Source organism: Orcinus orca, chromosome 5 (assembly GCF_937001465.1).
Source record: "Orcinus orca chromosome 5, mOrcOrc1.1, whole genome shotgun sequence".
NCBI lineage: Eukaryota > Metazoa > Chordata > Mammalia > Artiodactyla > Delphinidae > Orcinus > Orcinus orca.
The window spans coordinates 36,233,861-36,250,380 of record NC_064563.1 but is presented as its reverse complement, the minus strand read 5'-3'; the positions used below and the strand labels follow the sequence as shown (position 1 = coordinate 36,250,380).

Genomic DNA, 16,520 nt, shown 5'->3' with positions numbered 1-16,520 from the left:
CTAGGAAAATTTAATTTGAATTATAATCTCTTACAAACTTCTAAGAAATTACCAGTTTTTATCTTGCTTACAAAAACAAACTGGAACTTTAAAAAGTTTTTTAGTGTACTGGATTCTATTTCTGAGTACAGAATATTTATTAACAAAAAGACATTGGAAAAATGCAGGATAATTGTAGAACCAGAGAGTTTATCCTGGGTGTTATTCCCGCCAGGCTTTAATTTGTTTATTTTTATTTTATTTTGTTTTGCTCAGAATATATTTAAGTAAAAATTCTTTTTAAAATTAATTAATTAATTAATTTTCGGCTGCATTGGGTCTTTATTGCTGCGCATGGGCTTTCTCTGTTTGTGGCGAGCGGGGGCTACTCTTCGTTGCAGTGTGTGGGCTTCTCATTGTGGTGGCTTCCCTTGTTGGGGAGCATGGGCTATAGGCGTGAGGGCTTCAGTAGTTGTGGCACGTGGGCTCAGTAGCTGTGGCTCACGGGCTCTAGAGCGCAGACTCAGTAGTTGTGGCACATGGGCTTAGTTGCTCCACAGCATGTGAGATCTTCCCAGACCAGGGCTTGAACCCGTATCCCCTGCATTGGCAGGCAGATTCTTAACCACTGCGCCACCAGGGAAGCCCAAGTAAAAATTATTTATATGATCTCTCTGTAGTATAGTTTTGCCTTTTTAATTTTTATCTACATTTATGCTTCCTTGAACACAAAATCCTGAAAATACTGAGTAATACCAGTTATGTGCCAGTTTCTCCAAAGAGATTCCAAATATTCTCTTCTTTGAGAGCCTTTTAGGTAGTAATATCTATTGGAGAGAAAGATTTTAAATTATGTAAACATGTTTCTGTCTTTCAGAAAAATGTTAAGGACCTCATGGATTCAAATGGAATTAGAATCCTTGTGGACTTGCTTACCCTTGCACATCTCCATGTAAACCGAGCTACAGTACCACTGCAAGTATGTATGCTTATCTAGATTTTATAAGTTTAACATTCTTTGAGTACAAATTTAGGATTAAAAGAATCATACAAATCTGAAAATATGTCAGGGTGTCTGGCCGTGAATCTCCTTCTCTGATAACTATAGTAGTACTAATGCCTGGGAGATTAAGTCACACACACAAAAAGTGAAATAACCAAAATGGACAATGATGATCCAGTTTTATTTTTCTGATGTCTCTTTTGTCTTTTAAAGTAACTGCATCTCTAATGTGGCTTATTTTGAGGCAATATGTCCTTTAGGATTTAAACTGAATCCATCAGTTATGTAACTAGAACATTCAGCATTGACATCCACTGAGAGTATACTTTGCCTTGAGGAATCTGGAGGCCTTATTGAAACCAGCCAGTAAGAGGACAGAGCTGCAGGTCTCTACCTAAAGGCCTCTTCTGATACCTAACTTATAGAAGGGATCTATACTTGGCTCATTGGTGTTAATGTTAAATTTTTGTTTAATCTCCTTGTTTGAGGAGATGTGTCATGTTTTGGCAGAATTGTGTACAAAAGTGCTATCTGAATATTAGGACATGGCATTTTCTATTATCAGGTACAAATAATAGTAATCATAATGCTTGCATTGTATTATAGTGTACCAGGTACCGTTCTGGTCCACATAATATATTAACTCTTTAAACCCCACAACAGCCCTCCCATTTTACAGATGAGGAAAGTGAGGAACAGAGAGACTAAGTTTGTTGTCCAGGGTCACCTAATAAAGGACAGAGCCAGAGTTAGAACTCGGAAGTCTGTGCTCTTAACCACTTTCCTATAGCTGTCTATATGAATCTAACTAAAAGCTGATGGTAATGAGGGTATTTAAAATCATGTTTTAATAAAATATACTAAGTACATAAAAATTCTATCCTAGATTCTTATAAACATCGGTATATGAAATTATAAGAATTATCTGTCATGAGGGTAGTAAATTGAAAGTAAGTGTTTAAAACCACTAAAAACTTTCCTGTTAGCATTTTAACTCTTTGATCTCAGGCATTTATTTAAACTTTTAGTTGGAGTGAGTTTTTTTCTTTCAAAAGAACTTTAGTATTTTTGAGCATTGTGGTTTTGGTTAATGGTATATGTTTGATTATATAGCTATTTGCAGTATTCTTTGCTACTAAAATTTTAGTGTCCTGAGAATTTATTAATGACCATCTGGAATATAGATGCCTTTGAGTTTAGCTTATATTGCCAAGTGAATTTAGGAAACTGTTTACTTCAAATGCATAATAAGGAAGTAGCATTTTTGGACTATTAGTTTAGGTATCTAATCCTTAACTCTTAAAATTGGGTCACTTAAAATTTTAGATGGATTTCTAAAGAAATATAAACTCAAGAAATTAGTACTGTGTAACTTTTTATGACATCTGCCCCCTTAGATTTCTGCCTTGAAAAATAACTAAATATTTTTAAAACTTAGAGCAATGTAATTGAAGCTGCTCCAGATATGAAAAGAGAGAGTGAAAAGGAATGGTACTTTGGCAATGCAGACAAAGAAAGGAGTGGCCCATATGGATTTCATGAGGTATGTGTTTGGGAGAAACTTTTCATGGAAGTCTTAGTCATTTTTTATATCCTCCTGATAGCACATATAGAGATGTGGAATATTTTAAATCTATGATTTGATTTACTGTCATCAGCTCCAAGGACTCTGCCATTCTATTTCCACATAAAGGACGAGATGACTTGTATTTCTAGACACACATACACACAAAATCATGTCTTCAAATCTTACTGTTTAAAAGCTATTGTTATGACACTGCTAATTATTAGAGAAATACAAATCAAAACTGCAATGAGATACCACTTCATACCAGTCAGAACGGCCATCATTAAAAAGTCTACAAATAACATTTGCTAGAAAGGGTGTGGAGAAAAGGGAACACTCCTGCACTGTTGGTGGAAATGTAAGCTGGTACAGCCACTGTGGAAAACAGTGTGGAGGTTCCTCAAAAACCTAAAAAAAGAGTTGCCATATGATCCAGCAATCCCACTCCTGGGCATATATCTGGACAAAACTATAATTCAAATAGATATGTGCACCCCTATGTTTATAGCAGCACTATTCACAATAGCCAAGACATGGAAACAACCTAAATGTCCACCGACAGTTGAATGGATAAAGTAGATGTGGTACATATATACAATGGAATATTACTCAGCCATAAAAAAGAACAAAATAATGCCATTTGCAGCAACATGGATGCAACTAGAGATTGTCATACTAAGTGAAGTTCATACTAAGTGAAGTAAGTCAGAAAGAGAAAGATACCATATGATATCACTTATATGTGGAATCTAAAATATGATATAAATGAACTTATTTATGAAACAGAAACAGATTCACAGGCATAGAAAACAGACTTGTAATTGCCAAGGGGGAGGGGGAATGAGGGGAGGGTTGGAGTGGGAGTTTGGCATTATCAGATGCAAACTAGTTTATGTAGAATGGATAAACAAGGTCCTACTGTATAGCACAGGAAACTATATTCAATGTTCTGGGATAAACCATAATGGAAAAGAATATAAAAAATATATATGTATAACTGAATCACTTTGCAGTATAGCAGAAATTAACACATTATAAACAACTATACTTCAATTAAAAATAATTTTAAAAATTAAAAATAAAAGTTATGGAAGTAGCACTCAGGTTTTTAATGACTTTTGTATAATAATTATGTTAAGCTATAATGCTTCTTTATGGTATGAACAGGTAAGTTTTAATATACAGTCTTAAATTCATTGAAAATTGCCTATACACTCCAAGGGCAATTTCCATCTTAATTAACATCTGGTGATGTTTGGTCCTGCCAACTTGGCTTCCAATTCTTGGCTTCCCAGGCTCAGTCGGAATTTAGTCAAAGATAGTTTTATAGAAGACCAGCCTTCCACTTATATATAATTTGGTTGCTTTATACTCTGCCTATGGTGTTTATTCTTTCCAGTGTTCCTTATGCTCTGCAGTTTGGCCAACTAAATGGTTATTTTCTGATATTAGCAGCCAAATTTGAGTTCCTGAAGGCCTGTCAACAGAAGTCTTTTGCTTTCTAATAGTGAATTTGTATGTGTATTTCATAGTTCAGTTTATATTTTCTGTAAAATAGAAAACATTAGCAAACCTTTTCATTTTGTTTGGTCTGCTTGTAATAATGATGCCTTCCATTCATTTAGATGCAAGAATTGTGGACCAAAGGAATGTTAAATGCAAAAACCAGGTGCTGGGCTCAAGGCATGGATGGATGGCGACCACTTCAGGCAATACCCCAGCTTAAGTGGTGTCTGTTAGCCAGTGGACAGGCTGTACTAAATGAAACTGACCTTGCTACCCTTATATTGAACATGTTGATCACAATGTGTGGATATTTTCCAAGCAGGTAAAATGTAATTGAACATTTCCATGGTTAACAAGGACTCTAAAACATCTTGTTCTCCCCATTTGTATGGGTGCTTGCTAAGGCATGGGATTGTTCTAGTGACTTAGAGCAAAGGTTTTCTATTTGTGGCTTTGGGGGAATGCTGCTTTGGATTTTGGAGCTTTTTGAAGCAAGATATAAGAAAATAATTTGCAAATTTTATTGATAAAGTAAGCTAAAAAGCAACTTTCTCTGGGAAACTTCAAATAATGTTACAAAATTGAGGCTTACTAGCAGCTCTCTAGCAACAGTAACAATTGTCATATTCATTGAATCAGGTATGAAAGTTTTGAAATGAACACTCTGTGATTCATAGACCAGTGGTGAGTGCCTAGTGACTGCTCCTGATCTGTCAGGTTAGCCTCTCCTGGTTTAAGAACATGAGTCTAGGCCCACATCTTGCCCCGCTTGACTAGTGAAGGTGAGACTTTGTTATCCAGTGATAGTCATAATTATAACCCTTGCATGGAACTTTTCAATTTTTCAAACTTTTCAGTCAAAATTTGCATATATATCATCTTGTTTTATTACTATAGTAAAGATATTTTGTGATGGAATTTAATGAGTAATTGTTAATTTTATAGCATTCGAGGCTTTTATAGTTCCAGTTCTCTTTAAAATTCAGATCAGGCTTAAAAACATACAATTAGTATTTAGAAGTAATGTAGCACTAAAATTGAGGCTACACTTGGAAAATACTGAGAGTTGTTAAATTAAGGTTTACATTTATTGAAAAAGTTTGATATGCCCTTTGGGGGGAATATCCACTGACAGTGTGTTGGAAAACACCAAGTTTAAATAATAAATAAGAGTCTCTGGCTGTTCTAGGGTACTGTTTTTCAAGGAAATCTTTTGGAAGGAAATGAAGTCATATTAAGCAGCCAAATAGATTTAAACCAAAATACCTAATCATGTTCCCAGCTGTATGAGAGCTTAGTCTTCATTAACAAAAATGTAAGGTAACATGCTTCATGCCTAGTAGAATGTCATATGCTCTGAACATACAAATCTTAATAAATATATTAAATGTTGACCATAAAAAAATGTTTTTCTAGGGATCAAGATAATGCCATCATTCGACCTTTACCTAGAGTGAAAAGGCTGCTGTCAGACAATGCTTGCCTTCCCCATATTATTCAGGTAAGTTACTTTTATGTTATAAACTAGGAACAATATTTTAAGAATCATTTTCCCTTATTTAAGTTTATTGTGAGCCCCAGTCTTTGTCTTATTGTAGTATGTTCCATTTTCAAAAGGCCTGAATTATACTTACCTCACTTACTCCTAATTGAGTTGATATTCTGAATATACTGTGGAAGGTTGTGTATCCAAGAGCCTAGACATGGGAAGCTTCCATGCTCCAGAATTACTCTCATAAGGTTTTATTTATTATCTGTTCTTAAAATCACAACATTGTAATAACTGAAAGGTGACAGTTTGTGGTGCATGTTGGTGTTGTTAGGGGTACTGGGAAGCACACCAGCATCCCACAGATGTGGGCATGGTGGGTTATATCTTAAGAAATAGTTACAGCAGTCTTGTCAGCTTGCCTCAGAGTATTTGAGTCTTCTCAGTTATATGTTATCATGGATAACAACTAATCCAAAGCATTGAGTTGAAATTATGTAGGATATACTAAGTATCTTTTCTTTCTTTCTTATTGTTATTCTGCTCTTTGGGAATTAAGCTACTTAAACTCCAGATGAGCCCTAAGTCAGGTCGCAGAGATGTCAGGTCACTGTTTCTCTCCTGTCTATAGATTATTCTGTCAAATCTAATTTTTTTATATTAACCACACATGGTGTGGCTTTAAAATATGTCAGTAACTTGTGCCATTTGTATCTCTCAGTTGTACATTGGTGTGAAAAGGGAGAGGAGAGTTACTCGGTATATTTTTACATTCACCAATAGTGAAAGTCACTGGTAATGAAAAAGGCTTCTGAATATGACAGTACCTTATCAACTTTTAAAAGAATTTTCCCCAACTTCTGTTATTTAAGCATACCAGCATTTCAACATTTGTGCACTTTTCTGTTGTGGGCATTTCTTTTCAGAGCCTTAATTGAAAGCCACTACCACCCTGGCCTGTGTGTGTCTGCAGCTGCATATGTGAAGTGGTACAAGGAGAGGGATTTGTTCTCTATCCCGGCCTCTCTCCTGTAGAGAAAGGACCATGCCTAGAAAACCTGTCTCTCCCAAACATTTTCCCAAGACTTATGAAACTGAAAGGAAAGAAGCAAGGTTGAATTTCAGGCCAGGGAGGATTGACTGAAAAACAGATTTTAAGAGGTGTGGTCAGTGTAACATGAAACTTTGGGGGGAAGATCTATTTTAATTAACAAAAATTTTTAATAGTAACTGAACAAGTAGGAAGATTGAAGAAATTTAGTGATAAACCTAGCTGCTTTTAACAGTATATGCCTCCCATATTTTTTTATACTGAGTTCAAAAAAACATTTCTTAGAAGCTGTTTTTGTTTTCACTTAATTTTCTATATTCTGGGAGGCCTTATTCTTGCTAAGCACAGTTAGGCAGTTGTAGCGGTTTTTAGGAACATTATCTATCTACATTGCTTGGTACAGATTTCTGTACATCATTTGACTGTAAGAGCAATCACCAGTTTTACCATCTGATACAGCTTCAGAATTTTTGGAGTCGTCTAAGATACAGTGAATGAATGTCCTAGGTTTTCTGATATAGTCACAATTTCAAATATTCTAGGTTGTTGCCTGTTAATTCCTGTATTTTTGTTAGAGTGATATCGAATCTTAAACACAAACACCATTAACACTAGGGAAAATCCTGTGTTATTATATCTCAGTTTTTCTTTTGTAAAGTATATCATAGTACTGTTTTACTATGTATAATCTAAATACTTTGTTGAATAGGTAAGACACCAAAAACAGAGAAATTTAAATTACTTACTTAAAAGACATATGGCTATTCAGTCTCATACACTGAATCTAGAACTTTGACCCCTAATCTGAGCTAGTACTTATTCTTGTTATTGTAATTTTTTACTGGTAGCATTTGACTCCAAATTGGGAATTCTTCAGAAGTAAGTGTTTATAGGAAATTGAAATGCCACTTTTATTAAAGAAATTTAATAAGTTTTATCTTATCAGGTGTTTAGTCATAGCAATACTGTATGCTTTTTTTTTATTAGCCCAGATTCATTCCAGTGATCCCAGATAGTTCCTTCAGTATTGCTAGCTCAGATTTCTGTAAACCACATATCTTGGTACTTTCTGGTAGTGGCACTACTGGTATTTGGTTACCCTCTTGCCTTGTACCTGCACTTGTAGATCTGTTTTTTAGTGCTGTTTCACTGAAAGCTGTTCTCTGCTCAGCTCTTTTGAGTTCTCAGATAGTCTTCAGAGGATGCTTCCTTTCAAATCAACTGACCTGAAACTAACCCAAAGGGTAGCTACTTTTTTTTTCTTCTTTTGTCATTAACAGAGAAATCCATTCAGGAAGATTCCTGCACAGGAAATAATTTTATCTATAATCATGACAAAGCAGCTTCAGGCATGTTTGCACTTTTTATGAATAAGTTTTGATCAATTCTTTATTAATATTTTACTATCTCTGCATTAAATGCTATAAAATATTTTTCAAATCTGTTTAGAACCTGGTAGACAAGCATACTGAGTCTGATTTTTATTTTGTTACACTACTTATGAGAAACTGTAACCCCAGCACATGAAATACATAAACCTAAGATGAATGGTGATGTTGCAAGTTTTTTACAGCCCAATAACCAGACATTTTATTTCGTTTTTTTTTAGCTACTGCTGACCTTTGACCCTATCCTTGTTGAGAAGGTTGCAGTTTTGTTATATCGTATTATGCAAGATAACCCACAGTTACCTCGACTTTATCTTAGTGGAGTATTTTTCTTTATTATGATGTATACAGGTTCCAATGTGCTTCCTGTTGCTCGGTAAGAACTCTAGTGATAATCTATTTGAAATTACTTGAATTGTACATGGACAGATTTATTAAATTAGTTTTTTGTGAGCATATCATTGTATTTATTAAATTTTTCATTATAAGAGCTGTTTATATATGTCTGAAAATTTGAAAGAAGAATAGGGGAGGACTTACCTGGTGGCGCAGTGGTTAAGAATCTGCCTGCCAATGCAGGGTACACGGGTTCGAGCCCTGGTCTGGGAAGATCCCACATGCCACAGCGCAACTAAGCCCGTGCACCACAACTACTGAGCTTGCACTGTAGAGCCCACGAGCTACAACTAGTGAGCCCACGTGCCACAACTACTGAAGCCGTGTGCCTAGAGCCCGTGCTCTGCAACAAGAGAAGCCACTGCAATGAGAAGCCTGCGCACCGCAACAAAGAGTAGCCCCTGCTCACCACAGCTAGAGAAAGCCCACGCGCAGCAACAAAGACCCAACGCGGCCAAAAATAAATAAATTAAAAAAAAAAGAATAGGGGAAAAATTATTCAGAATTACACCATTTTACCACATCTAACATAAGAATTGTATCATCTAGTATTTTAATCGTACAGATTTAACTATATGCATATTATATACAGTTTTACATTTTGCTTTTTTCTTAAAATTGAGTAATTTTTTAATATTAATACATAACTGTAATATGACCATAATTTAAATTTTTTTCTAATTCATTTAAGTTCTTGCCTTAATTAGAAATTAAACTGTTTGGGAATATGGATTTACAAGTTGCCTTTTGTGGCTCTTATTTACATATAAAAGTTGTGGTCTTAAACAACAAGGTCATACTGTATAGCACAGGGCACTATATTCAATATCCTTTGATAAAACATAATGGAAAAGAATATTAAAAAAAAGAATGTCTATATGTGTATGAGTCACTTTGCTGTACAGCAGAGACTGGCACAACATTATAAATCAACTATACTTAAAAAAAATCTGGTCTTAGAAAACTGAGGTTACTAAATCTAAATCAGTTCCTATACCTGATAAGTAATTTTCTTTTTCCTAGGTTTTTGAAGTACACACATACCAAACAGGCTTTCAAGTCAGAGGAGGTAAGGCAAATTAATCCTCTGAATACGTGACTTAATACTGGGGAAGCTGTCTTGGCACTAAAGTTTACTTAGCTGTGAATTTTCCTTCCTTCCTTTCCTTATAAGCACTTGAGGGCAGGTATTGTTTTATTTTTTGCATTCCTTGTGGTACCTTGCACATAGAAAGTTTACGCTAATATTTTTAAAATGAAAATAAATGTTGCCTATTAGAATTAATAATTAAATTGTAGATATGAATTACAACCTGGCATTGCTATGAATATAATTTGTTCCCTTAGTGTAAAATTTACATTAGTAATGTTCATAAATAATTCAGTATATACCTGAGTCTCATATAGTCAGCTCAGATTCAGTAAGACTTCCACCTTCTTTTTGTTCATATCCCAACATGTTAGAAGTGCTAAGTTTCTTTTTTGAAGCTACTTAATTCTTCAGGTGCTCTCAAGTATTATTGCCATTTTACTGGGGAGGAAAAGTAGGAATCCAAAAAAAAGATAAGACTTATCCAGGTGGCTCTGACAAAATGTAGCTTTATACCTGCATTTTACAGAGATATTTATTGTAAACACATAACTGAATTGTGTTTGAAATTTTGTTAGGCTTTTCATGGAACATTGATTTTCATATTTTATTGAGAGCAGAATAAACCAAAACTAGACCACTGTTTAAGAGACTAACCAAGGAATGTTACACCAGTCTGACAACAGACACAAGACCAAAACTGCATGTTTTATAGAGAGGCCAGTAAAGCCCTAGAGAGTTATCTGTCTACAGTCTAATAATACTAAAGTGATACCCATGGAAGTATGATTTCCATAGCTTTATGCAAATAGAAAATGAGAATATAAAGTTTTTAAAAAATTTGGCCCTATTGTTACCACCTTAATGTAACATTAGGCACTTTTAATCATTCTTTTTTTTCCTTTTTTTCTGTGAAGTTATGCATATGTAATCTTTTTCTTCAAATTTTATAATATGAGAAACTATATACATCATTTTCCCTAACAATATTTTGAATTACAGCCAAACAATATTTGTTTATAGCAGAACTCTAGATGTAGGAATTATGAAATAATAGTATTCTAAAGAAGAAGCAATTCTTCACCCCAAAGTTTAACAGATAGTCAGTTTATGGCTTTTATTAGTAAAAAGCCTGAAAATATTCATCATCTAATTTGTCTTTGCACTAAGTGGTAAAACCATGTCTGGATTTTTTCCCCCCTGTCTCTCTGTCAGATCCTAGAAGAATAAAACATCCTCAGTTTGCCTAGAAGGAAATAAGAAAAGTATTCATAGTCTTTAGGAATTTTTTCCATCAGGTAAAGAAATGAGTTTAAAATTTTAGCATGATAAATATGAACATTACCCTGACTTCATTTGGCCAGTCAGAGAATATGGAGTTCTTAGTACAGTTAATTATAATTACTTTGTATAGAAATACTCCATCTAAATTCTAGCCACATTTCATGAGGATAGGCTCTTTAAGATCTCAATTTTTCTGGACTTATTTTTGAATAAGCCAACGATGTAACACAGAATAATTGATGTAAATTTTTGCAGAGTCTTCCTTGTGTTGTTCATTACTGTTATACATGGTCAAAGGCTAATTGTGCTAAATAATGTTGGTAACACCTGACCGATGAGGAGGTTAAGGCTACTGCAGGGTTAGAGCGGGTAGTTCCACCTTGGAGTTCATGCCAAGCCAGTTTATACCAGACACCTTGCACTTCTCATTTTGCCATTTTTCCATCTAAATTTCAAAAGCATAAAAGCAGTATGTTCCAGTTATTCTCCTTTCTTAAAATGTTCTCTAACCCCAATTCATTTATTAGAAAACTGAAAGATAACTTTAGTGTTTCTGATTACGTTTTGTTTTTTTTTTTTTTTAAAGACGAAAGGACAAGATATTTTTCAGAGAAGTATACTTGGGCACATTCTACCAGAAGCAATGGTTTGTTACTTAGAAAATTACGAGGCTGAAAAGTTTGCTGAGATTTTTCTAGGAGAATTTGATACTCCAGAAGCAATCTGGAGCAGTGAAATGAGGTAAATAGCCAGCTGATTGTATTTTATACACAGAATCTTTGCCTCTTCCCATCTGGTTTGACTTCTGTGAAAAGATTTCCTTTCACTAGTTACATAATCTAAAGCTACAGTAGTCATTGGTGCCAAATCAGGTGACTGCTGTTGACAAGGCCCTGAGCTTTTTTCTGTTCTAAGATGATTTGACAAAATTACTGTTACCTTAATAGAGCTTTATATAAGGGTGGAGCCTATTACCACTGGTGCTTTTAGACAATGAATTAATATCTATGTAAGAGATATATAGGAATAAAATCAAGACACTCCTTCTGGGTATTTGGAAATACAACTGTACCCCACTAATTAAAAACTATGCCCACATGGAATGGATCAGTCTAGAGATACCCACAATCATTTTAGAATGAGGGCTCCCTAGCCAGCACATATTGACCATAATCTGGAGGTTAGCAGGAGAATGCCATAGGAAAAGCCTGTTTCCACCAAGAAAAAGGAGAGGCCCAGAAGCAGATGTCAGTGTCCAGGCAGGCACTGTCCAGGAAAGACTCAGCAGTTAATGGTTCCAGTGTCAAGTCTGGCTCTCTGGAGAACCCCTTGGTCTTCTTAGCTGGATGGCAGTTGATCTTCTGAGTCAGTTACTCACTCTTCTTTGGCTGACTCATACTCACAATGCCACCTGCTCGTCATCATTTGGCTTCTCTGATAGGTTGACCTACAGGCTTGGCATATGCTAGCCATCAATTTGAATATATTCTGTATGAATATTCATATAGAAAATTGAAAATTTTCAATTTGAAAATTGAAATTTCATATTGAAAATATTCATATTTTTCATTGGGAACAAATGTATAGGAACATGAATACGTTTATTACAGTTATTCTGTATAATATTTTTCTCCGGAGATTGGTTAGTATGAGTCTCTCATCTAAAAGATGTAGCTCTCTGTATACTGAGCAAATCAATTTTCTGCTTAGCTGAGGGCCAGATCCCAGGTTGTGCTACATTAACTAAAATAAAGACCAGGCAGTGAGCTTCTTTGGGGTGATAGCTAACTTGATTCTGTGGCTGTGCCCTCATGCATGCAGATTCCATACCATTTGACTTTCTAATGACTGAATTTTCAATAAGAAGGACTGATATTGTCAGCCTTTTTCTCTATGGTCTTCTTTATAGATCATATTACAAATAAGTTTATATCCATGGAGTGTTTTTACATAGTAAGTTTAGAATACTCTGAGTAACATTCTTACAAGCTCTCATTTTAGGCCAATAACTAAGTTATTCTGAAGAAGATCCATTTAATTACCTTGAATGATTACCTGTCTTAACCTTTTCTTTAAAATAGAATAAAATAATGCCTTCATAATGCTTGGAGACTTTTCTAATTGTAGGCGCCTTATGATAGAGAAGATTGCTGCCCATCTTGCTGATTTCACACCTCGTCTTCAGAGTAACACAAGAGCACTTTATCAATATTGTCCCATCCCAGTTATCAACTACCCACAGCTAGAAAATGAACTATTTTGTAATATTTATTACCTCAAACAACTTTGTGATACATTCCGGTTTCCAGATTGGCCAATTAAAGACCCGGTAAGTCAGCAGATTAATTTTTGCCTTCTTAAACCATAAAAAAACCTCTAATCACTTCTGGGTATTTCTTCTTTCTGTGATAAGAAGGATAATAGCTTTCTTAGATATTCCTCCTTACTTAAGCACTGTGTAATTCTTTCTTAAATATTCCTCCTTACTTAAGCACTGTGTAATTCTGAGTGTAGTTCAGTACATTTGGGTAAATCGCAAACTGAAAGAGTTTTTTCAGGGAGCATAAAAGGACTTTACAATCTTGATCTTTTGTGACAAAAACAAAACAAACTCAATTTCATGTATATAATACAATTACATACTATAATAGCTTGGTGGAAGCTCATCTTTATAGGAGATTCATTAAGCTCACAGATGCTGGAGTTAGGCAGTCTGGGGTTGAGTTTCAGTTTGGCCATTAATGGCTCTGTATGTACATTCAGTGTACCGCCTGACTTCTCTAAGCCTCAGTTATGGTAATAGTACTACTACTACCAATAGCAACTGTTTCATGTGGTGGTTGGTAAGATTAAGTGAGAATTCATATAAAAAAACACAGCATATTCCTGGCACACACTGGAGGCAGTAAGTGTGACTTGCACATTTGTATAGTAGTATCTGCTGTCGCAGTGCCCTTGGGACCCGTCCAACTTGAGCCCCTGGATACCTAGTGAAAGCCTGGAATAAAGTAGGCCTGGGTGCCCCTGTTGGTCTGTTACTATAGCAGAGGTTTTACCATTACCCTTACCATCAGAAGACTTAAGAACAATTGCCATTTGTACCACCAGGCACTGCCTCTTTACAGTGCAATGACCAAATGAAGGCAGGTAGACACTGCTGCTTGTTCCGGATTCAACATGAGATAGCAGAAAAAGTGTGGGCTTTTTAGTCAGACCTAGGTTTGAATCCAGCTCCATCACTTATTAACTGGGAAGTATGCAGCTGTCTCTCAGAACCTCAATGTTTTCATGTATTACTGAAATTTTATATAAGAATTAAATCTGCAGTCTGTAAAGCACATACCTTCTTGGCACATAGGCATGCAGCAAATATTAGCCCTCTTCTTCTCACCCCTACCCAGACTCCCTTGTGTTCACTATCCCTTATGTTTGTTTGAATACCAGTATACCAGTAATTATGTTAGATCACCTTGAGAAGCATGCGATCATATACTGCTTCCTCTCTTACTACAGTGAATGCTAATTCCAAAGTTTTCCGTACTTTCTGAACGTTTCTTTAACAGTTAAAAGTAGAGACAGGGCTTCCCTGGTGGCACAGTGGTTGAGAGTCCATCTGCCGATGCAGGGGACACGGGTTTGTGCCCCGGTCCAGGAAGATCCCACATGCCGCGGAGCAGCTGGGCCCGTGAGCCATGGCTGCTGAGCCTGCGTGTCCGGAGCCTGTGCTCTGCAACGGGAGAGGCCACAACAGTGAGAGGCCCGTGTACTGAAAAAAAAAAAAAAAAAAAAAAGTAGAGACAAAAATTGGCAGAGAATTAAAATATCACTTTAGGGACTTCCCTGGTGGTCCAGCGGTAAAAGAATCTGCCTTACAATGCAGGGGACGCGAGTTCAATCTCTGGTCAGGGAACTAAGATCCCACATGCCACGGGGCAACTAAGCCCGGGCACCACAACTACTGAGCTCTCGTGCCTCAAGTAGAGCTCACGTGCTCTGGAACCCGCGCACCACAACTACGGAGCCCATGTGCTCTGGAGCCGCCTGTCACAACTAGAGAAGCGAGAAACCCGCACACCACAACTAGAGAGAAGCCTGCGTGCTGCAGCAAAGGATCCCGCATGCCTCAACGAAGATCCTGTGTGCAGCAACTAAGACCTGACACGGCCAAAAATAAATTAAAAAAAAAAAATTAAAATTAATAAATAAATAATAAAATATTACTTTTTAAAAAATATAGCCCCATAACAAATACCTTGCTATCTGACCATTTAACAGTGCTAGAAGGTGATTTTGGTTATTTGTATTTTAGAAAGCTGTTAATTGGTTAGCCTAGAAATGTCAGTTGAAATAAATACAGCACAACAATTCTGTAATTTAAAAATTATATTCTGAAATAGTTTTACTTTAATAGATATAAATTTTAATTCTCTGTCTTTAAGGTTAAGCTTCTAAAAGATACCCTTGATGCCTGGAAGAAGGAAGTAGAAAAGAAGCCACCTACAATGTCAATAGATGATGCTTATGAAGTGCTTAATCTCCCTCAAGGACAGGGACCGTGAGTCATTTTCAGTATCATCTTCCTCCTTCTTGCAGTTTGTGTTATACATGAGGAAGAGATTTGACAACAGTGTGTCTAGGATCGTAAATGACAAACGTATAGGAAAGAATGCAGATTTAATTTATCATCAGTGAAGTTTTATAGTAGAATAGATATGTTAGAGAAAAAGTTTAAAAGACATTTTAAGTATAGACTGAATTTGTTCATTTTTGACAAGGCTGATAGTTAAAATAACTTAGAATTATAGTTTGAAGTGACAATTTGAAAAGTTAGTTTAAAATTCTTAGTTCTTCAAAACCTAAATATGGTTTTGTAATTTGAAGTGAATATGGTAACCTTGCATAGGGAATGTTTAGGTTTTATCTTTTATGTGTAAAGATAACACATAGGAATCATCTTACTTAAATCTTACTGGGTTTAATTTGATATCTACTATATGATCATATACAGTAAAAGTAAGATTCTTAAAATATCATTTTAGATGATTGTGTAAGTACTTTCTTGCACCTTACTTAAGCACTTTTAGATGATTGTGTAAGTATTTTCTTGCACCTTACTTAATTCATGAAACAGTTTTCCTATTTTGTAGGCATGATGAGAGCAAGATTAGAAAAGCTTACTTCAGACTTGCACAGAAGTACCACCCTGATAAGAATCCAGAAGGGAGGGTATGTACTGCCTTTGGAATTAGGGCTTTGGGGTTGACTTGCTTTTGCTTTATTACTATTTCAGGCAGAGGAAAGATACGCTCATCTTATGCGCCAGTGTCTGCCTCATAATATATGTCCAGTATATGTTTAATTAACCTCTGACCCACGTGCCCAAGTTTTCAGCATAAATGATCTTCTCTCATTTTATCAAAAGGACTACACTGTGACTAGTAACTTTTGGGTTTTATTCTCTTTCCTTACCCATGTCGGTTTGAGAATTAACTCTAATGGGCAGTCACATGAATAACTGAAAATTAGGATATGGGTGAACTTAATTCATTTGTAGTGATGCCATTGCCACCCAGATTGCTTTGGGTAATTTATTTTTTTCTAATGACATCCAACTTCATATCACTCTTAATGAAAAAGTAGAAAATTTGCTTCAGACTTAAAGTCATCTGCTGCCGGCATTCCCTGATCTTGTCTTTTCCAGCTTCCTACTACAGCGCCAATGGAGATTCATGAAAGATAAAATCAGACAAGGACCAATAAAGACAGT

The 16,520-nt window shown here is 35.7% G+C and overlaps 1 protein-coding gene across 3 annotated transcripts in view; it reads left to right on the top strand.

Annotated features, from left to right (window-relative positions):
- The window catches only part of DNAJC13 (DnaJ heat shock protein family (Hsp40) member C13), a 123,486-nt gene that overhangs the window by 60,280 nt on the left and 46,686 nt on the right, over positions 1–16,520 (top strand). For all 3 annotated transcript variants that reach the window (XR_007477657.1, XM_004286531.3, XM_049710532.1), the window contains 10 exons: positions 857–958; positions 2,421–2,525; positions 4,175–4,377; positions 5,472–5,556; positions 8,205–8,359; positions 9,403–9,448; positions 11,340–11,494; positions 12,881–13,082; positions 15,193–15,308; positions 15,901–15,979. Coding sequence is in view for 2 of the 3 variants with exons in the window: in XM_004286531.3 (XP_004286579.1) it covers positions 857–958; positions 2,421–2,525; positions 4,175–4,377; positions 5,472–5,556; positions 8,205–8,359; positions 9,403–9,448; positions 11,340–11,494; positions 12,881–13,082; positions 15,193–15,308; positions 15,901–15,979 (1,248 nt within the window). In the remaining variant the exon portion in view is untranslated. The remainder of the gene's footprint in view (positions 1–856; positions 959–2,420; positions 2,526–4,174; positions 4,378–5,471; positions 5,557–8,204; positions 8,360–9,402; positions 9,449–11,339; positions 11,495–12,880; positions 13,083–15,192; positions 15,309–15,900; positions 15,980–16,520) is intronic.